The sequence below is a fragment of the Vombatus ursinus genome, unplaced genomic scaffold, assembly GCF_900497805.2.
Source record: "Vombatus ursinus unplaced genomic scaffold, bare-nosed wombat genome assembly UNPS02014165.1, whole genome shotgun sequence".
Lineage (NCBI taxonomy): Eukaryota > Metazoa > Chordata > Mammalia > Diprotodontia > Vombatidae > Vombatus > Vombatus ursinus.
Genome location: NW_020953943.1, coordinates 635,318 through 656,803, shown reverse-complemented (window position 1 = coordinate 656,803; position 21,486 = coordinate 635,318). Strand labels below are relative to the sequence as shown.

General features: G+C 42.5%; 1 protein-coding gene across 14 annotated transcripts in view; it reads right to left on the bottom strand.

The window, feature by feature from the left end:
* Positions 1 to 2,968: 2,968 nt before the first annotated feature.
* The window catches only part of PLA2G4C (phospholipase A2 group IVC), a 35,542-nt gene continuing 17,024 nt past the window's right edge, over positions 2,969 to 21,486 (bottom strand). For 9 of the 14 annotated variants that reach the window (XM_027859251.1, XM_027859256.1, XM_027859257.1 and 6 more), the window contains exons 5-16: positions 20,968 to 21,104; positions 20,063 to 20,261; positions 19,409 to 19,526; positions 15,231 to 15,371; positions 14,729 to 14,782; positions 14,538 to 14,603; positions 11,225 to 11,332; positions 10,024 to 10,161; positions 9,403 to 9,498; positions 8,180 to 8,334; positions 7,736 to 7,913; positions 2,969 to 3,377 (exon numbers count right to left, since the gene is read on the bottom strand). In XM_027859251.1, the coding sequence (XP_027715052.1) occupies positions 3,217 to 3,377; positions 7,736 to 7,913; positions 8,180 to 8,334; positions 9,403 to 9,498; positions 10,024 to 10,161; positions 11,225 to 11,332; positions 14,538 to 14,603; positions 14,729 to 14,782; positions 15,231 to 15,371; positions 19,409 to 19,526; positions 20,063 to 20,261; positions 20,968 to 21,104 (1,551 nt within the window). In that variant the 3' untranslated portion in view covers positions 2,969 to 3,216. The remainder of the gene's footprint in view (positions 3,378 to 7,735; positions 7,914 to 8,179; positions 8,335 to 9,402; positions 9,499 to 10,023; positions 10,162 to 11,224; positions 11,333 to 14,537; positions 14,604 to 14,728; positions 14,783 to 15,230; positions 15,372 to 19,408; positions 19,527 to 20,062; positions 20,262 to 20,967; positions 21,105 to 21,486) is intronic. The other 5 variants (XM_027859259.1, XM_027859258.1, XM_027859261.1 and 2 more) reach the window with 5 other exon arrangements.

The window sequence follows — 21,486 nt, the reverse complement described above, 5'->3', positions numbered from 1 at the left end:
AAAATCAGATCCAGAAGAGAATTTCCCTTTGCTATCTTTTGAAGGAGGGAATTGTCACTAAGATGAGTCAAGTTATTACCTTCTCTGCTTTTGGCAGAGAGAGAGAGAGAAACAGTGAGAGAAAAAGAGACATGGAGACAAAGAGACAGGCAGAGAGAGGAAGGAAGAGTACACCAGACAAATATCTGGATAATTGAAGTGCCCCATCACTGCTATACCATTCCTCTGTGCCAGGCTTGTAGCCTGCTTCCCAAAGTTCTCATCTAGTTCTTCTTTCTGTACAGGTGGTCTGTAGTACATTCCAATAACATTCACTTCTATCTTTCCCTCCTCCAACCTTCACCCAAATATTCCACATGATGCTTCTCCCTCTGGTTCCTAAATTTCCTCACATGAGTGTACCTTCCTAATATACAATACCACCCCTCCCCATCTACCTTGTTTCTCTTGAATATTATAGCCATTCTGAACCATGGTCCGGGAATAGGTATCTTCTCACTAACTCCATTATATCTTTGAAGTCAAAATTGACTGAGGCCTTGAATTAGGCCTGCTACTTCCTCTTCTTTGTTGTCTAAACTCTGGGTTTCTGTATAAAGGCACTTAAGGCCACATCTTCGGTCTCTTGTGAATTGAGTGTCTCAGCTACCATTCTTTCTTCTTTGAGGCTACTCCCTACATTAGCTAACAGAGAGAATATAAACAGGCAGTCTCCCCCAATTCTTTTTAGTTTCAAGCCTTTTGATTAGATTCACAAGCTAACTGGCCAATACATTCTTACAAGCCTTGGTTAGGTGTTCTCCATCTCTGGTCGGAACTATCTGTCAATCCTGTATTATGAACTGTGACCCAGAAATCTAAATCCCATGCTCAGATGCCCCATTCTTACTCAAGTGTTCACTTCCCAAATTCAATGTTCTCTTCTCTACCCCTTTCCTTTAATAGGCAACAGAGAGGAAAACACAATCCATACCCTATAATATTCAGTTTCTTCTCAAAGACTTCGTAGGCATTGACAATATTTCTTAGGTTCCTTCTGGTACTGCCAATTGTGTCCATGTGAATCGCCAAAAACAGATATTTGTTATTCATTTTGTTAAGTGGACATTCTCCGAATTACCTTGGATACACACCTTCAAGAATATAATAAGTTTATTGTTATCAGATCAGCCAACAGCTCTACTTACCTCCTGGGAAGGGAATCACCAACTACCATTATTCTTATATTCTTCCTCTGCTCTTAAGTAGATCTTTGCATTTTAGTAGATTTATTGCCTTGTTTTTAAATGTTTTTAATATAAAGGGGCATTATATTTTGGAAAGCTTTTTCTGTGCCTACATAATCATGTGATTTTATTGTTTTCATTATTAAGAGGATCTATTATATTTATAGTTTTCTAATATTAGAGCAATCCCACATTCTTGGTGTAAATCCAACCTGGTCATGGTGTCTAATCATTAAGATATGTAGTTACATGCCCTTTGCCTAAAATTTTATTCTATAATTTTAAATCAATATCCATTAGAGATAGTGGTCTATAGTTTCATCTCTCTACTTTCTTGCTGCCTAAGTTAAGTATCAAGACTATGTTTGCCTCATAGAAAGAGTTTGGTAAGATCTTTTCTATCTCTATTTCACGAACAATTTATAACATATTGAAATTATTGACTGTTTGATACAATTCACTTTTAAATTCATCTGGTACTAGAATTTTTTTCTTTGGGATTTTTTTTAATGATCAGCTGAAATTATTTTTGATTATCTTAATAACCAATTATTAAGTTCAATATAAGGTTTTTTTCCCTTTTTTCCTCATTCAAGACCAGCCCCTATTGGTCGGTCAGTCAGTCTCTGAAGGACATTGCTGATAGATGAGAGTGCCCAAATCCTCAAGGAACATGCTCCTCAATCTTGGGCAGGACCCCACCAAACCAGAAGACCTTACTTCCATTTAGAGTATGAACTTAATCTAACCTAGGTGAATTCTACCCTAAAGCATCAAACCCATGGTCCTAGCAGCAACCCCCCATTGGAATTTAGGGTAACCTAGCTCTGGATGGAGTCCTTTGTCCAGATTGCTGGAGGCCACTGAATCTCATGATCAAGCCACATTCTCAGCAGGAGGGGCTGAGGGCTTTCAGTCCACTTCCTCATTTGAAATTCAGCCCCTTCATTAATCGTTCACCAGTTGTTCACCAATTCACCGGTCAGGGACAACCCCTTTTCCAAAAGTATATCAAGTCATTCAGTATCTCCATTAGGTATCTGGTTACCAAGAGAAACCACTGACCATCAATTTATTGATTAGCAGCTAGACTAGTAGATTATTAATTACTCAGAAGCACTATCTCTCTGGCTTTTCATTATCTCACAGCCTTATCTCCTCCCACCAACTCCCCTTCCTTGGTTCTCCTCCTTCCCTCTCCCTTTTCCATGATATCTTCATTCCTGGAATGAACTTTCCCCAGTTCAGTCTCTTGAAAGCCCTCCATTCCTTAAAGGTCCATCTTAAGGGATCATATCCTACGTGAAGCATTCTTTTCCAACCTCCAGATAAGAGTGGTATCTTCCCATAAAATTTCCCATAACACTTTTTCTACATTTTTCTTTTTTCCCTATTACATTATTCTACCTCATGACAAAGTAGTTTGTGTTGTGTCTAACACTATTTCAGTGCATAGTCCAGTATCTAGCATACAATAAACACTTAATAAGTGCTTGTTGATTATGTCATATTCCCAAGCTCACTTATACAACATCTGAGCTAGATATTACATATATTATCGGTTTACAGATGAAGAAACAGAAGCTCAGAAAACCCAAGTGAGTAATCCAGGGTCACATATCCAGTGTCTGAGCCAGGACTCAAACTCATGTGTCCTGACCCTGGGATCAGCCCTCCTCCTGCCAACTCTAAGCTTCTGCAAATAGCACCCAATAAAGCAGAAGGATGGAACAAGAGACTCCTGAAAGGCAAGTCAACATTTTATTGGGCCTGGGAAAGGGTAAAAAGAATGTGGGTAAAGTTGCATGAAGGGTACAAAGCAAAATGTTGGAACCTTGAAACAAAAGTCAGCCATTTGAAGCATTTAACTGAGAAGGTGAATCAGTGCCTCTCCCAAAGGGGCAGAAGGAACGACAGCTGCTCCCCGGGAACAGAAGCCAGTCCCAGCATGTGTGTGCTCTGTGAGGGGAGAAGCTAGTGAGGCTGCTTCCTAGGAGGCTGGCTTGGCCAGTTCAGAGATCTTCATGAAGATACAATCCTTATTGTTTCTGACATTTGCCTTCGAGTCCTCCAGGAGTTGACACACCTCATCATCAGAATAGTTTGTGAGGCGGAATGTGGCATACGTCTCGTGTCTCTGCTCAATGACGTCTAAGACAGAGAGAGACAGAGAAACCACGATGTTACCAAGCAGCCCTTTCTGGATTGTGCTCTCCTCGTTAGAAGAGAGTTAGCTCTGGAACCCTGACATCAAAGCAACTCTAAGAACAGGTGGCCACAGAATCTCGGAGCATGAAAGGACCTCAGAGGGACTCTCCTTTCACATACTTGTACAGAATTCTGGCCTCTGACATCCTTGACAAGTCATCATCCAACCTCAAATAAAAAGTCACCAGTAACAAAGAAAAAGTATGCCTTAATATCTCCTCCCCTTCACACACTTGTGACAGTGATGAAGCATCCCAAAGCCTTCTTACTTACAAATACTTAACTCCTTCAAGCATCCCTCACAGAAATTGTCTTCCATGTGCCTCCCCATCCTGCTTGCCTTCTCACATGGAACTAGGGATATCTTAGGAGCCATTACAACTTTTCCAGGCCTCTCTCTCTCCTCTCTTTCTCTCCTCCCTTTACTGCTTAGCTCTCTCAAATGTTACTAATAATCTTTTAATTGCTTAATATAATTTCCTTTTCTCAATTACATTCCTTCTTCATCTCTCTGTAGCCTTTGCTACCATCAATCATCCTCTTCTGATATTCTCTTCTCTTGGAGTTTTTGTGATACTACTCTCTCCTGGCTCTCTCCTACTTATCTGACTGCTCATTGTCAGTATCCTTTGCTGGACCTTCAGACAGATTATGACTGCTAATTGTCAGAGTCCCACAGGGCTCTGTCCTGAGCTCTCTTATTTTCTCCTGTACTATTTTATTTGGTGATTTCCCATGGATTTAATTGTCATCTCTCTGTGCTGATGATTCTTATGCCTACTCATTTTGCCCTAACCTCTCTCTGGATTTCCAGTCTTCCCAACTGCCTATTGGGCATCTGTAACTCAACATGTCCAAAACTGAATCCTTTCTCTTAAACTCTTGCTTCTTCCTAACTTTCTGGTCACTGTCCACTGTAACCACCTTTCTCCCAATCAGTCAGTCTCACAACCTAGGAGTCACCCTTGACTTTTCACTATCTCTTATCCCCTATAGTAAAAGCCTATCAATTTCACCTTTGTAACATCTCTCAAATATACTTTCTTCTCTCCTCTAACACTACCACCGCTCTGGTGCAGGCCCACATCAAATCACATCAGGACTATTGCAATAGCCCACTGGTGGTGCTGCTGTCTCAAGTCCCTCCCCACTCGGATTCATCCTCTGTTCGGCCACCAAAGTGATTTTCCTAAAGCAGTACTCTGAGCTTGTCACTCCATCCCACCTCATTCAGTAAACTCATGGCTCTATATCTATATCTCTATATCTCATTCTCTAGGGAGAGTGGCTAGGGAGCCACTAGCACCTATAGGATCAAACATAAAATCCTCTGCCTGGCATTCAAAGTCCTTCATGATCTTACATCCTTTCACATTTCTAGTCTTCTTACACTTTAACACACATACACATAAACACACATGAACACATGCGCACACTCATACGCGCACACACAGATGCCATTCATTCAGTGACACTGGCTTCTTTGCTGTTCCTCACACAGGACACTCTATCTCCCAATTCCATGCATTTTCAGTGGCTATGAAACTCATGCCTGAAATTCTCTCCTTCCTCATCTCTGCCTCCTGGTTTCCCTGGCTTCCTTCAAGTCCTCACTTCTACAGGAAGCCTTTCCCCGATTCCCCTTAATTCTCGTGGCTTCCCTCTGTTGATTATCTCCAGCCGATCTTGTCTATATCTTGCTTGTATATAGCTGTTGGCATGTTGTCTCCTCCACTAGACCTTGAGCTCCTTGAAAGTAGGAACTGTCTTTTGTTTTTCTTTGTATTCCAACTGCTTAGCACAATGTGTGGCACATAGTAAATGCTTAATAAATGTTTGTTAACTTACTAAGTGGCACAGTGGATAGAATGTAGTACTTGGAGTCAGGGAGACCTGAATTCAAATTCTGCCTCAGACACTTACTAGCTGTGTGATCCTGGGCAAGTTACTTGACTTTCATCTGCCTTAATTTCTTTATCTGTAAAATTTGGAGAATAAGAGCCAGTCCTTGACAGTGGTGCTTGGAAGACTGAATGAGATAGAGATGATAGATATAGAGATGACAGAGATAGATAGAGATATATACATACATAGTACTTTGCAAACTTTAAAGCACTACCTAAGTGCTAACTATTGTTATTAAAGCACCATTTCTGTAAATGTTATATCAGCAGCTATGTCTATAAGCCTGAGTCAGCTCCCTGTCGAATGAGTCCATGTAACAGCAACTATAAGTCAAGAGCTGATGCCTCTGAAATGAGACCACTATCAGAGAAGTGGGGTGGCTTCTAATAATTCTCAACCTTAACACTATAGGTGTTGGTAACTTGATGTGAATTTGGAAAAGGCTATTTGGAATTTGGAATTTGGAGACACTCTAGTGTGCAGTTCATCTTGGACAATATGAAAACATGTCAGAATTCTAATTCAAAATTGGCAAATTCATAGAATCAATAGTAGGAAAAGGTGCTGCATTCATTGTCTCATGAGATCTGGGTTCAGACCCTGGATATGCTACTTATAATCTGGTGGTCCTTTGGCAAGTCACTTAAGCTCTCAGGGTCTCAGTTTCCTGATTTGTAAGAACTACCTGGCTTCTGAGGTCCCTCCCACTTCTAAATCTTTGAACTATGGAAAGTGGGATGTTTGGAAGCTTGAAATTATGCTGTTATAAATTTGTCCCATTGAGGTTTGGTTTAATGTGATGCGAGTCTGTGGTGTGGCATATAGGAGGCAGAAGGGAGTGGGGCTGGGCAGTTAATAAGAGAAACAGAGGTAAAAGTTTTGGAGAGACATGGCAGGAGTTTACTGCAGATAGAGGGGAGACAGTCCACAGATGATAACCGACTGTGCTAATATTACAAAGCTGTGGGGCATTTGCTAATGTTAATAATTAATAATATTAATAATTAGTTACTAACTTCAGAAAATTTAGACAGTGCCTGTGGAATGTCTCACAATGTTTATAAGCAGTAGAACTCACTGAGGAGGGAGCAGCCTATTGGGACTGTAGTTATTCTGACCTTTAGCTGGTGACACTGTTGGATACTGGATTAGGCACCAAAAGCTTATCAGGTTCACTATATTAGAAAACAGAACTGATGCTGGCGGTTATTTCAGATAGCTCAGCAAGCAGGGGGAGAAGGCTTGCAGGCTGCTGATGAGGGCACTGAGGGGCACGTCAGAATATTAACTCCAACCTGCATAGCTGAATGGGATCCATGGGCAAACCCGGGAAAACAGTGTGGGAGACAGAACCTTCCTGACTTAGACCCCATTTTCTTCCATCCCCTGAAATGAGCGGGCACATCTAGTTGAACACAGGCCTCATTATTGTACCCACTTAATAAATACTAGTTGACTTGATTTTACTTATATCCCTTGGATAGTATGAAATTCTAACATAAGAACTAGTTCTTCCCAACCTTAACCAGGATCAAACAGGACTCAAAGAAACTAGGCCAGGCACTGCTGTGCTGCTTCTTAGATATGGACCCAACAGGACAGAAGCACTAGCATCCTAAGAGTGCCCCTTACCCCATCTCACACTAAATTCTTCTGGTCCTTAAAGAGGATGGTCAATAGCTCTAAGAAGGGCATGGGTGCAAACCTAGCTGGCAATGGCAGAAAAGATTGGAGAGCCTGGCTAGATCAAGAAAAAGATGGAAGAGCCATGAATGATTCTAAAACGTGCTTGCTTCTGAGAATCCAAAGTGTGGGGAGGGGCACCACCACAAATCTTTGTTCTGCTCAACCTTGTGTTGACCACATACTGTTGCCATCCTGTGCCTTGCGTCTCTATTTCTGTTACCTCTACCTCTGTTTCTCTAAGCACAAAAAGTATGTATATTCCCTATGCTCATCCTGGTAACATGCCTAGTACTTGCCACATGTGTGGAAGGTGATGAATACCACCTGGGCCAAACTGAGCTCAAACCAAGGACCTTCACCAGGCTACTTTGCCTAGAGGATCCACATCAGTCTCAAATCCCTCCACCACCACCACTCAGATCACAGGTACTTAAGCCCTTAAAACACTGGCTGATGTATTGTCTCATTACAGGCAGGACTAAAGTAGAAGGGACTACAAAAAGTAGGGATCACACCTTATGGCTACCTGGAGGCGGTAACATCTCTCTTTTCCAGGTGAGCAACCTTCACCAGAGCTCATGCTTGCAACCCCACAGTGAGCATTCCAGGTGACAGCAAAGCCTTTGAACCCAGGACCACAATGCCCTTTAGCCCCACCTCCACCAACACAGTACAAGGCACCTCAGTGGCTGTGCAGCCCAAACCCATACCTTTGCTGCCACAATTCACTTTATTGAAAAGTGGGAAGTGCATGACCACTGGTGCATTCTCCCCTTCAAAGATGTACAAGTCAGAGGGAGCCTTGGCTTCTTGGTCGAGCTTAGCGTCATCCACCAGAGGGAAGGGAATATTGCAGGCTTTGCAGTACTTCTCTGTGGCCTTGATGGTCTGAGGAGAGGGGATACAGACACATTGTAGTTACCACCTGAGGGCTCCAGTGCCTGAAGGGTCTCTAGAGACTTTCCAGCCTCCTCCCAAAGTCTGACTTTCTAGTATGGGAAAGGGAGGCTAATCAGAGAGAGAAAAGGACTGGATGAAGGTCCTACCATGAGTTGGGGATTAGGTATCAGGTCTCATATCCCAAGAAAGGACTCTTTCTTCCTTGATGACTTCTGACTAGGGTCTTTGGAAGTTGAAAATGCCCTTCCTGTTACCTTAAATGGATCCCCTGCACTGAAGTCAAAGGACAGGATGATATCAGTGCTCCGAATGGGGGGCAGGACCAGAGGATAGGCAGAGTTGATAGTCGAGCCAGCATCCATCAAATACATATTTTTCTTTTCTGTGAGAAGCTTGTCTTCAGTGTCTCCTCAGAAAAAAAAAAAAGATCAGAGACTCTCTCACAAAATCATAGAATCTCAGAGCTGGAGCTGGCCCAACTCATTCCTGAATCAGGATCACACGAGCCATTGAACAGAAAGCAACAAAACCTCAGAGATGTGAGTCTACTCATTTTTATGGCTAGCTGTGGCCTCACCCACCATCAGCTACAGACACATTCTTTTCTATTCACTAATAAGAAATTATTCTATGGATGCCCCCTCAAAATCCCCTTCACAGTTCCCACCTCTGCTTTCTCTCTCTACTCTCTTACTTCGTTTCTGGTCCCCCATGCCAAAAGGGCTCCATGGATGACCATTGCTGGGGTTAAAAAAGAGGAAGGTGGATAGAGAAAGATAGTCTGTCTTCAAATATTTGAAGGGTGGATATGTTAAAGGCTGATTTAATTGTTCTGCCTGGTCCCAGAAGGCAGAACTAGGAGCAATGGAGAAGGGGAAATATTATGGCAGCAAATTTCACCCAGATGTGAGGAAAAACTTCCCAACATGTCACTCCATCTCTTGACTCTAGGCATTTTTATGGTTGTCTCCCATACCTGTAACATTCTTCCTCCTCACCTCTACCTGCTGGCTTCTTTCATTTCCTTCAAGTCTCAGCTAAGTCTCACTTTCTGAAAGAAGCCTTTCCTGGTCCCCCTTAATATTAGTGATGTCCCTCTCTGGATTTCCCCCAATTTATCCTGTCTCTATCTTGTTTGTACATACTTGTTTTCATGTTGTCTTCCCAATTAAAGTGCAAACTCCCAGAAGGCAAGGAATGGAGTTTTTTGCCTTTCTTTGTATCTCCAGTGCTTAGCCCAGTGCCTGGAGTAGAGCAAGTGCTTACTAAATACATGCTGATATGACACAGCATAACAAAGGTACGTGTCCCAACATAGAATGGGCTGTCTTGGGGTCTTATCCCTATCACTGAAGGTCTTTCAGCAGAAAGGGGCCACTTCCCAGAGATGCTATACAGCTGCCCAGATCTGGATTGGCTAAGAATGATCACTCCAGTCCTCTCCTACTCAAACACTGTTATCCCGAAAAGCCCTTACCATACTTATACAGAAAGTTATGCATTGTTCCCCACGTCCATCTTAAAAGACAGTTGGTGGTCTTCCACAAAAATTTTAGGAAAGATGGGACACTGCCTAGAGGAAGAGAAATTAGAATCAGAGTCAGAGATGTCTATGAAAGAAGTCCAGTGTTGGGAAAAGCAAGGACCAAAAAGCCAAATAAGTTGTGTAGAAAAAGCAGAGAAAGTAGAGTCCTTAAATCTGAGTTTGAGACCTGGCTCGGGTGCTTACTGGCTACGTGACCTTGCCCGAGCTCTTTGGACCTCAGTTTTTCGACTAGATCAACCCTAAGATCCCTTATAGCTCTAAATCCTGTGATCCTGGGATTTTCTAGGCTGAATATTGGAACTTGGGCCTACCTTTGCCCCTCTCTAAGCCTTAGTTTCACTACCATGAAGAAAAGGTGTTTGGAAGAGGCATTTTCAGATGGCCCTTGAGCTGTGATATCCTGTAGGATTTTGGCTGATTGCATCCCACTCCCTACTGCCCTCACCTGCCTCCAAGGAACATTGGTTATCTAACATTAGAAAGGTGACAGGTATCCCCCCCTCCCCAGAAGGTACAACTCAGCTGTAGGGGAAATTTTCAAATTTCACTCACTCTGTTTCAGCAAATCTTGGTTCAAGGACTTTGCCAGCAAATCCTGAATGAGCTGTTTCTGTTGATCTCGAGAGATCTGGCCCCACTGCTCAATCATCTGGTTGATCAGTGTCATAGCCTCAGAAAAATATTTGTCCCCTGTGGCCAGAAAGAGGTCACATCAGTTTCCACCCCCTCTGAGGGTTCCATATGTACTGAGTAGCTCTGTGTTGTAGCCCTTTGACCAGGAATTCAGCTAGTCTGGAGGAAGGTAGGACAAGAAGTATGGAAAGCAATGAACGCATCCTTCTGGACTTCAGAAGCATCCTGATGTACCCTGACTGGATATGTTAGCACCTTGGCCAGCTCATTCTAGGCTTCACAGAGGATCTTCACCCAGGAAATTTTGTCAAATGTTTTTGGAGGATATAGAACCTGAGACTGTTTGGGTAGTCTTCAAGAGTTTTGAGAACACAACTGAAAAATTATTCCCTATCTCTGCTTCTGTGCCCATACTGTCAGCCTCTCTTATCTATCCTTAGCCCTGTTGCAATCCTTCTTCCTACTCCTCTCTTCCTTAAAACATCTCACTGGCATAGGTATTATTACAGAGCATTACACTGGGGTGCAGTTATACCCAAGTTTCCTATCTCAGCCAGATGTCAAATCTCTTTCCTTAAACTGGGGACCCTCTGAGGGAAGGTCTACATTGTCAAACCACAACTGACTCAGTGGCCCAGGTATGGCTCTTACCGTAAACTAAGGGATCCCCCAAGGGCAGGACTGTGTCTAAACCTCATATCAGAGACTCTTAGAGGTGAAAAATCACCTTCTCTTTTAAACTAGGAGCTGCCCAAAAGTTGATGTCTTGTCTTACTCATCACATCAAAGGCTTTCTGAACGTAGAGTTAATAAAAGATAAGAGACCTAAGTAAAGGACCCTCCACATACATACACACACACACACACACACACTCATTTCAAGATTAAGCACTCATTGTGTAGTAACAAGAAGCCTAAATTTCAAGTCAGAAGAACCTGGTTCACCTCCCAGCTCTGCCCCTAACTCCTTGTGGGATCTTAAACAGATCCCTCAGGTTCCTTTTCTGAAAATGAGTCTAGGGGTCATTATAGCTTTGACGTGCTATGAGATTCTACTCAAGAGAGGGGCTCTTTCCATGGTATCGAATACCTTACTGGAACTACCACCATCTCTTCCTACCTGTCAGTATAACCTGCAGATTTTTCAGGGTGGGCAGACAGTCTCCATCTGTTAGGAAGGTGTAAACCAAGTTGAATAGGTGACCCATGAGGTTTTTCAAGGTAATTCCTGATAAGAAAAGTCACAATATAAATAATGCCCCTTTATTCTGAATTCCCCAGGCCCCAGGAGCCAAGCAGAGGTGGCTGAGAAGTAAAGAACCCTCTCTTCAGGTAGGAGGCCTAGGAAGATGAGAAATTTATCTGTTCACAGGTAGATGTCTACTGGTCCAAGCTTGAAGGTACTAGGAATCAATAATCTTAGCACTTAAGCCATCTTCAGAAGCTATATCAACACCAAGATCCTTAAAGAGGAGGAATCCATAACCTCCTTTGGTCACCTAAATTGATCATCCTACAAGCAAATTCTTTAGAATCACCCTAAATCTCCCTTGCTGGATAGCAGCAAATTTAGTGGAAAGAACACTATGAATTGAAATTGAATTCTACTTCTGGCAATTCCTACTTGTGTAACAGTAGTCTGTTGGGGAGGGTGATGTGTAGGCCTTAAAGCACTATGAATATAGGAGTGATAATTATTGTTGTTATTATTGTTTTTAAAATCATAAAGATGGCTGAGTGAAATGCTATGTCACTGCTCAATTCTTTTCATTTCCTCAAATAGTAACAAATACAACAGAAGAGAAGGATGGTTATGATGTCTGTCTTCAAGTATTTGAAATCAACCATTCAAGCAAGCAAGCAAGCACAGAGGAAGAGCCTACTGTGTGCTAGTTACTGGCTTTATAAATATAAAGAATAAAGGAATCCTTACTGTCAAGAAGTTTATATTCTCCCAGGGGTGACCACCTGTGCATATATAATGATATACAGAATAAATATAGGGATAAGGACTAAAGTTGCAATTTTATTGGTATAGGGAATTTCCAGGAGAGAACTCCCTCTACCAATGCAGGATCTTATATCCTCAGCAATTTAAAGTCCAAGAGAGTTGCCTAGAATACCATGCCCAGGGTCATGGTCAGTATGGTTTTCAGACAGTGCAGTTGCAAAGGTGAGGGGGTTGCCCTTTCTAGTAACAACAAAGTGTGTTTGCCTTGGCATTTCCTGCCTGTACAGCAAGGGGGGGTACTGACTGGGTTATCCTAAAACTATTTTACAAATTGATGTATTGAATCTCAAAGGGATGAAATGAGGAACACAGTTAAGGAGAATGGTTCCCACTGATCATAAAATGTCATGCTGTCAGGAATGATTCAAGAGCCATTGAAGCCTGTCCACATAATCCACCTCATAAAAAATTTCAGGCAAGATGGGCATCTAAACAACAGGGTCACTATGAGTCTCGAGACAATTGGGTAAGAATCATATATTTTAGTGAATCTAGTGAAACTAGAGATTCACTACCAACATGGTAGTACTCCAGCACTACTCAAGTTCAATGACTTCATGGTGAACTGCTCTAAGTGGTATATGTATAAAGTGTGATCCCTTCATTATGTGACCTTTTTGGTTGCTTGAGGGAGAAGAAAAAGAGCATTCCTGTGAAAGATAATGACAAAATGAACTTGAAAAGAAACTCAACACTCCCAAAAATGATTGAAGAGAGATGTAGATGTCCTATGGAGGTGAGAGAAAACTGTCTCTCACATAAATTTATCAACAGGTCCCAGTGGAAGACACATCAACTGAGATAGGGAAGACTGCAGGGCACTGTGTTCTATCCACTCATTTACATATGATTATGTAAATAATTTGAAGACTTAAATAGAAATTATCAATCTAATCCAATACCTGTTAAGAATGCATGAAATAGTTAGGTAAGGACTATTGGAGTCATTCTTATAAGAAAGGTGGAATTTTTTAGTTTCACCTCATAAGATAGAAACATGTCACTACTTATAAGGAAGCCCTAATTTGAAGCATTATAAATGATATGAAGAAAACAAAAAGATGTAGAAAACAGGATAGGGAGAAGCTGAACACAGGAAGAGTCAGAAGCTGAGAAGAGAAGGCATAGAGAAAAGCACCTGACAAAACACAGAATATAGAAGCTGATAGGGATGGAGCAAAGCTGACAGGTAGGCTTTGCAAGTGAAGTCAGTAGCTGTTTGATTAGAGAAGAGCTCTGTAGGTACCTGAAGGTTGTTGGAGAATATCAGGATCCTCCCTCTATGGAAAGAGTTGTTAGGCTCATTGTCAGCTAGTGCCACTTGTGAGACAGGAACATTTCAGGAGAGCCTGTATTACTCTTTTACTGCCTTTTGTAGTTTGAGAGGGGAGAACTTCTCATAGCTCATAGAGAACAGATCTGATAATGCTGGATGATTCCAGACTCAATGGAACTGCTTTTCACCACAAAAGCATAATATTATATTTTGCTAAAAGAGCTCAACACTTTATGAATGCCTTGCCACTGGCAGCTATGTGCTAAAAAGAACTTGACACTGCTTCAGCAGCCCAAGCATAGCAGTCAAGTGCCTTTCCTCAACAGGAAAGCAACTAGCTGAAAACTAATTTTGCCCACCAAGTGATGCATGGTGCATACCAAAGAGATCAACAATTCTGAAGATTATTCCAGAGGCATTTGTTGCCCCAGGCACATGGGCCTCTCTATTTGACTTACTGCTTGACTCCAGTAAGTGTGTGTCCAATCCAGATACCTGTCCTCTCCCTTAGGGACACTGTGTTCATTAGTGAGAGTGTGACCCAGGTTCATGGACAGACTTTAACTTTTCCATTATTACTGTGCTTGACTACTACTGAGTAAATGTTATGGTTACTTTTGCTTTTGCTTTGTTATTTAGTAAATGCTTCATATTTAAGAGTCAATTATCCCTTTCTCTCTCTGATTCCCTGTAAACCTAAGGTAGTTGACTGGGTTTCCCTAAGATCATTTCACAAGCTGACCTGCTGAATTTCAAAGGAATGAAACAATGAACATAGTTAGGGAGCATGGCTTCCACTGAGTACAAGGGTAGAGCAGGCAGGTATAATTCAAGAGCCACTGACTCCAGTCCACATAATCCAGCTCATGAAAGTTTCAAGCAAGATGAGTATATTTATGTGGCCACAATCCCCCAATATGACCTTTTTAAAACTGATCCTTGGGCCAGCTAGGTAGCACAATGCATAAAGCACCAACCCTGCAGTCAGGAGGACCCGAGTTGAAATCTGACCTCAGATACTTACTAGCTGTCTGACTCTGGGCAAGTCACTTAACCCTGATTGCCTCAAAAAAAAGAAACCTGCTCCTTGACACCCAGGGTCAAACCCATCCCAAGGCATGAGAGCATCCAAGTTCAGGCCCTTACCTTCAGGATCAGTAAGGAGCATTTCTTCTTGGGTACTTGAACCATGGATAAATTTCTTGAAGAAATCTACAAGGAGGATGCATATTCTTTCACTAGGGGTTAAGGGAAATGCCCATCCTGCCCCCAAACCCCAGTTTGTTCCCCTTCCCTCCTTCTCTGAACCCTGATGAAAACCTGTTTCTTACACCTACCCCAGATGGTTTTGAGAATAACATTTATGTCAGCCAGAGGACTGCCACATACTGCTGTGAAGAAGAAGAGGAGGAGAAGATCAGAAAGTAACTAAAGGCTGGGTTCTCATTTGGCACTTTGTCTCTCTAAGTATCAAAAGAACACCGCTCTGTCCATTTGCCCTGCCTCTGCCCCTTCAGATTGTTAAAGAGTACAGATACCCAAGTCACCACTAGGGACATGGAAATTAAGAGTATTGCACAACTGGGTACCAAATTACATAAAGAGCTAACAAGGTTTCATCTTGGGGTTCACATCAGCAAGTAATCTCACATAGTTCTGCAAAGACTTTTCAAGCTGCTCCCATTCTCTCATGGAATCCCAAAGGTGAGGAACCTCTGGGAACCAGGATTCTATTTGGATACCAAATAGTAACATGTGAAGTCAGAGTAACAGGTGAAGAAGGGACAGGCTCATTCCTCCTGTTGGTGCCTCTTGTTGGAGGATAGATTCAGTTCTTACCTCTAAGGTAGGAGAAATCCCTTTCAGGTTCTTGTTGTACGAGCTTCCCTCCCTCAAACTTACTCCCACAAAGAGCAGTAGAGACATAAGCACCAGGTGTTGAGTAGCCAGCCCAATCAGGAGTGAATTCAAACCAGGCATCTGGGAAGAAAACAAAAGTGTGGCTTTCATGAGTATTTACACCAGGGTAGGAATCACAACAGGAAAAGATTCACATCCAGAAAAATTCATACCATTGTCTGGAGTTTTTCACAAGGATAAACTCACACCACCCTGTGGCTTTATATCCAACTACATTCACACTAAGACATGTTCCCACTTCAAGTTCCCTGTCACCTACTTTTCCCAGAGAGATCTACTCTCTATACATGTTTCTTCCTAGTGACTCCCTGGTGCCAACTAGTTGGAAATAATCAGGATAGGAGACTAGACCAAACCCAGTGGGAGAAAACCAGATTGGTCAGTCAGCATTGCCCCATTGTTCATTTGAAAAGGTACTTGAGAAACAAGTTGTAAACACCAAAAAGTAATGTTTTAAAAGAGGCTGAGGATCTCAACAAGCATGGAGAACAGGAAAGTTCTTGTAATGACCTGCAATGAGTGTGGGATGCTTATATTTCTGCCACAGTCACATGACTGCTTTCTATGTGCAAAATGGAGGCTGCTCTCCTTTCCAGGAGAGAAGAATAACAACACGACATACCCTGAGAGTTAGAAGGGACCTCAGTAGCCATATAATCCAATATCCACTCATACTAACCCTAATTCCCTCATGTAGCTGACAATTGGCCATCCAGTGTCTGCTGGAATAGCTCTAAGGAGAAGGAAGGCACCACTTCAGCAGGGACACCACCAAGGAAGGTGCCACCTCAACAAGGACACCACCAAGGAAGGTGCCTCCTCAGTAGGGAGGCCACCAACGAAGGCACCATGGTAGGAGAGAGGCAACTCTACTTTTAAACAGTTCAAATGATGGGGGAGCTTTCATGACATCAAGGCTAAATCAGTCTCTTTGTAAATTCCCCCCATTGCCATCTGAGATGAAGCAGAACAAATCTAACGCCTCCTCAACAAGGCAACCATCCATATATCTGAAGGCAGCTGTCACATACCCCTAAGTCCTCTCTTCTTCAGGTTAAACATTCCCAGGTCTTTCAACTAATCCTCAGATGTCATGAATTTTACACCCTTCACCAACCTGGTTGCCCTCCTCTGGGTACTCACCATCTTATCAATGTCCCTCTTAAACCATGGTACCCAGAACAAAACATGATGCTGTGGTAAAGAGGTTCAAATAATTCATCTCTATGCTCCACATTATAATGGGAAATGAAGTGATTCTTTACAAAGTGGAAGTGGGGCTTCAGTGTGAAAATAAAAAAGTTTAAGAAAAATGTGAAGAAGCAGAGGGGAAACTTGACCTGGGTAAGTAAGTTGGAGAATGGAAGAATGTCACAAAGATGAGGAAGGGAAAGGCTTCCATTGCACATTTGAAACCTCAAAAATAAAGTTGAGAAGAGGATGGAGCTAAATGTACATTTGGTGAAGAAGCAGCTGTATATTCTCTGAGAAACGTTAAGGTAGAACCACAAAATCTATCAGGTGAGATCACTTGGTAATGATTAGGGGGAAATACCAAGGAGCAGAAGTGTTCAATGTCTCTTCACTGAGACCTACTCAATCAGCTGTCTGTTGATCTCATGAAAATAAAGAGGTCAGTTGTCTTCTTAGAGCATGTATTTGATGCATAACAGACAACTGAACAAGATTTGTCAAAATGGATTACCACTACCAACTTCCAGCAACCCAAGCACAAATACTATGGCCAGATGAAATCTAAAAAAAGTATAGTCAAATATTGCAAAGCCTTGTCGGGGATAAAAACTAAAGACTACAGGGGCAAATGGGGAGGTTTTTTTTCCTTCCTGTCTATTGACAAGAGGTACCAATGAGAAAAACTGATCATAGAAATGAACAACTAATAAAGTTAATATCTGAGAATGAAATTTGGATTTCTGGACTATGAATTAATAGAGGAATGACTGGCCACTGGCTGGGGATAAAATATACCTTTAAAAAGCTGAGGATATGTTTTCCAGTGTCTTGTAAATATAATCAAAAAGGCTCTCCACAGAAAATGATAGGAGAGGGAGAAACCTGGCTATCTACCTATTTATCTATCTATATATACATATATATGTGTATATAATAGATTCTCCAAGCTAGATACCCAAGAGAGTAACTATAATGAAGAATAGCAACTGAGATACCCTGGGCATACTCTAACATGCACACCTGATTTATGGAAAGCAAATCTCCGAGGGTCCTGAGGAAAGATATGTAGGACCCACAGACTAAAATGCTAAAGAGGAAGTCAGCACTGGAACCATGGGGAATTCTCAGGGATGTAATTCTGAAGAGAAAAGGAAACAATTTTGATGAGGAAGAAAAAGAAAAACTATCTGAAGAGACCACCATGGATGCACAAGGAACTCACTTATGTACCTAGTTTTGTAAAATGTATTTACAGCAGATAGAAGCAGAGACAGGCAAGAAAAGATGAATATAAGGTCATGGAACAGTCTTGTGAGAATCGTGTCAAGTGTAAACCCTGAGAATGAACAGAGGTTGGCAAGGGAGCCCAAAGATGAAAAAAGGAAGTTGGTAGCTATGTTTGCGAAAGAGGAAAATCAAAAAATGGTGGGGCTACTGGCTACAGGTGTATTGCACAGGGATAGTTGACAAGGGAGAGAAAGCAGGGATGCTCATTTATCTTCCTTCTATTTTCTCTCTCAAAGAAAAATATTTTTGCACTATAAAAGACAAAATGAAAATGTCTAACAGAGTGTTGATATTCAACATATGCAAAGAGGTAGTAAGTGAACACCTTGCTGAACTTACTGAATTTAAGTCTCCTGGCCCAGGTGAACCAAATCCTTTGGTATTGAAAAACACTGTTGAATTGAATGGCTGAGGTCGTCCCAGTGATCTTATAAGTACTGTAGAGAATAAGAGCCACAGGACTAGAGAACTGTAAATGTTCCCTGAGGTTTAAAAAAAGGGGGAGGGATACAAGGAATAAACTGTAAACTACATATAGGCCAGAGAGCTCAACTTTGATTTTGGGGAAATGCTACAATGTATAAATAAAAAGATGAAGGAGAAGGAGAAAAAGATAATAATAATAATAATAATGTTAGCAATAGCTAACAGATCTAAGGAGGGAAGAAGTGATGACAAGGAGGTATAACTGTACCAAGAACAGGTCATGCCTAACTAACCTCAATCCCTTTGAACAGGTCATTAAACTAGCAGATCCTGGGAATGTTTTAAATAAGTTTGCCTAGGCTCTAGCAAATCACTTGACAAAAGTATTCTTGGGGAAAAGATGGAGATATGTGCTCTAGATAATAACATAGTTTAGAAATTCAGCACTGTTTGTATGGACAGATTCAAAGGGTAATTTATGATTCAATGTTATCTTGAAAATAGGTCTATTTTGACATTTCTATTAATTATTTGAAAAAAACACATAGATGGCCTACTCATCAAATTTAGAGATATCATAAACATGGGGTGGCCAGTCAGCACAATAGACAACCAAGTCAGGATCCCAGAAATTTTTAGCTGGCTACCTACTAAAGTACTGGGCTAAATTTAAGAAGATGAAATTCAATAGCGATGCCAAGCCCTATACTTGAGATTCAAAAGACAACTTCTCAACTACAAGATGAGTGGGAGCCACACATTGTTAGATAGCAGTTTGTCTAACAAAGATGTGCATGTTTTAGATGGCTAATGTTGCTGGATTGTAGAGTATGTGGAGAGTAGTTAAGTATGGGAAGACTGACAAAGTAGAAAGGGGGCCAGGTGGTGAAAGGCTTTGCATATCAAGCAGGGAAATATATCCACTGGTCGGGAATGGTGAAGTGGGGATTCTTGTTCTGGTATGGGTTGGGCTAAATGGCCACTGATTTACCCTGCAACTCTGAAATTCTGTGAAGATTCTGCACACTTCCACGAAAAGATCTCAGCTCCATGGACTCTGTAGACCTTCCTAGAGCAGTGACTCTGGACATACACTGCCTGACATCACTGCCCAAAACAGGTCTTTTGGACAGATATCTTGCCACCCCACCCTAAGTCTCCTCCAGGGGAGATACCAGGACCATGCTCACTCAGATTCTTCTCCTTTCCACTGGACTTGAGGTCATGGTTGATGCTGGCGAATATGGGATATGGCACAGTCCCCATCTCAGACTGTTCTCTTGCATGGGACAGATGGCCACCTAGAAGCTGATTGGGTTATGAAGAAGAGATTTCAGTACAGAGAAATGGAAAAGGATTCAGGGAGTTGTGTCCCCCATGGAGCTAGGAGGTGCCAAGATGTTACCAATTCACAGGGTTTGCAGCTGAAAAGGACCCTAATACATTATTGCTACTCCAACCATGTCATTTTTCAAGTAAGAAAACTGAGGTCCAGAGAGAGAAAGTCATTTGTCCAAGGACCCACAGAGAATCAGCAGCAGAGACAGAATCTGAACCCAGGTCTCCTGACTCTAAAACTAGGGCTCTTTTGACTATGTTCAGGATGGAAGGGATCCTCTCTGCCTCACCACCAATAAGTTAACATGAGGTTACCCACAGTGCCCTAGTGATTAGCACAGTGAGTGGCACATAGTACGCGCTTAATAAATACTAGTTGATTGACCAGCAAGCAGGAGGCCTGGGCTGGGGTAGCAGCCAATAGGTGTATAGAATGGGAACACCTTCACCCTGAGATGAAACCTCTCCCTGGCTTCAGCTTCCCTGGGTTCCACTGGAGAGCTTACTTCCTTCGTAAGGTAGTAGACAGCAGAATAGGACCAGAAGTCAGTGAGAGAATAGTCATCCCTCTCTGCAGCCACACAGAGCCCATCCAGGGAAACAGAGACCATCCAGGAGTCCTCCTGCAGCCGCCTCCTGAGCTCATTTTCCATCTTCCCCAGGTCTTTCCACCCATCATTCTCAGTGTAGAGGGAGGACATGCACCTAAGAATGAGTAAAGCATCTGTCAGCCTGGCTGGTGAAAGATCTGGCCAACTATAAAGCCATTAGGCCACTAAGGGGCACCCTCGTGCACATAGCACCAGCCCCGGAGTCAAGAAGACCCTGAGGAAGTGATTTCACCTCTGCCTGCCTTAGTTTCCTCAACTATAAAATGGGGATAATAGTACCTCCCTCCTAGGGTTGCTGTGAGGATCCAAGAAGATAGCATTTGTAAAACTGCTTAGTCCAGTGTCTGGTACACAATACTTCCTCCAGAAATGCTTGCCTCCTTCTTCCCTTCTATTATGGTTTCAAGTTCTTAGCAGTTCACAAAGGCCTGGATGGCCCTTCACTCGGAAAACCCATTGACTATCAGCCCAATGCACTATTTAGACAGCTGGGTAGTTTCCACAGTGCTTTATACTACAGCTCTGCTTTGTAATCCACAAAGCCCATTGTTCCTCTCAAACTCTGGACAACTTCACCAAGTTCTTTGCCATTCATTGTGTCCTCACAGAAACCCTTTCAATATCAGCTGGGTGGTAGGCTCAACATTATACATGGAGCAAGCGTTGTCAGGAGGGAGCAGGGCATTTATGGTGTGGGATTTTGTGGCGCATAGAGCCTGGGTGTGAACTCAGTTTCCTTCCTCCCAGTGGAGATGTGGATTCCCTCCCCAGACACAGAACACACACTGAGAGGTTCTTACCAGGTGGAGCCAGAGACTCCTGCAAGATATGTGACCGTGTCCAGGAGCCCCACATGGCTCAGTTCACTAAGGACACCTTGGCAGGCTATGGCAGCCCTCAGGCCCCCACCAGAGACCAGCACGGAAACCACAGGACCCTAGGCACAGTAGAGAGAGGGGTGAAAGTGACTTGCCAGGGTTCATACCTGGGAAGGGAGGTGAGAGAGGGAAATATTACATCAGGAGAGGTAATGGAAGGTAGGCTTCATATTCGGGTAAGGTTTAGAGGAAGTTACATTCCAAGGTAGGAAGAGGGTGAGGATTCACACCCTGAGGAAAAAGGGGAGAAAGGATGATGGAATTCCCATTGAAAGGAGGAGAAAAGGTAAATGATTAACTCCTGGGAGCAGGAGGGCCTATAAAGGTACCAGGAGGGTCCACATCCTGGAAAGACAGTGGTTCAGAGGTCAATAAAGCAGGAAATGGAAGGAGAGAAAGGCTGGAATTGAGTCCAGTAAAGAGTCAAGCAAATCCACTTCA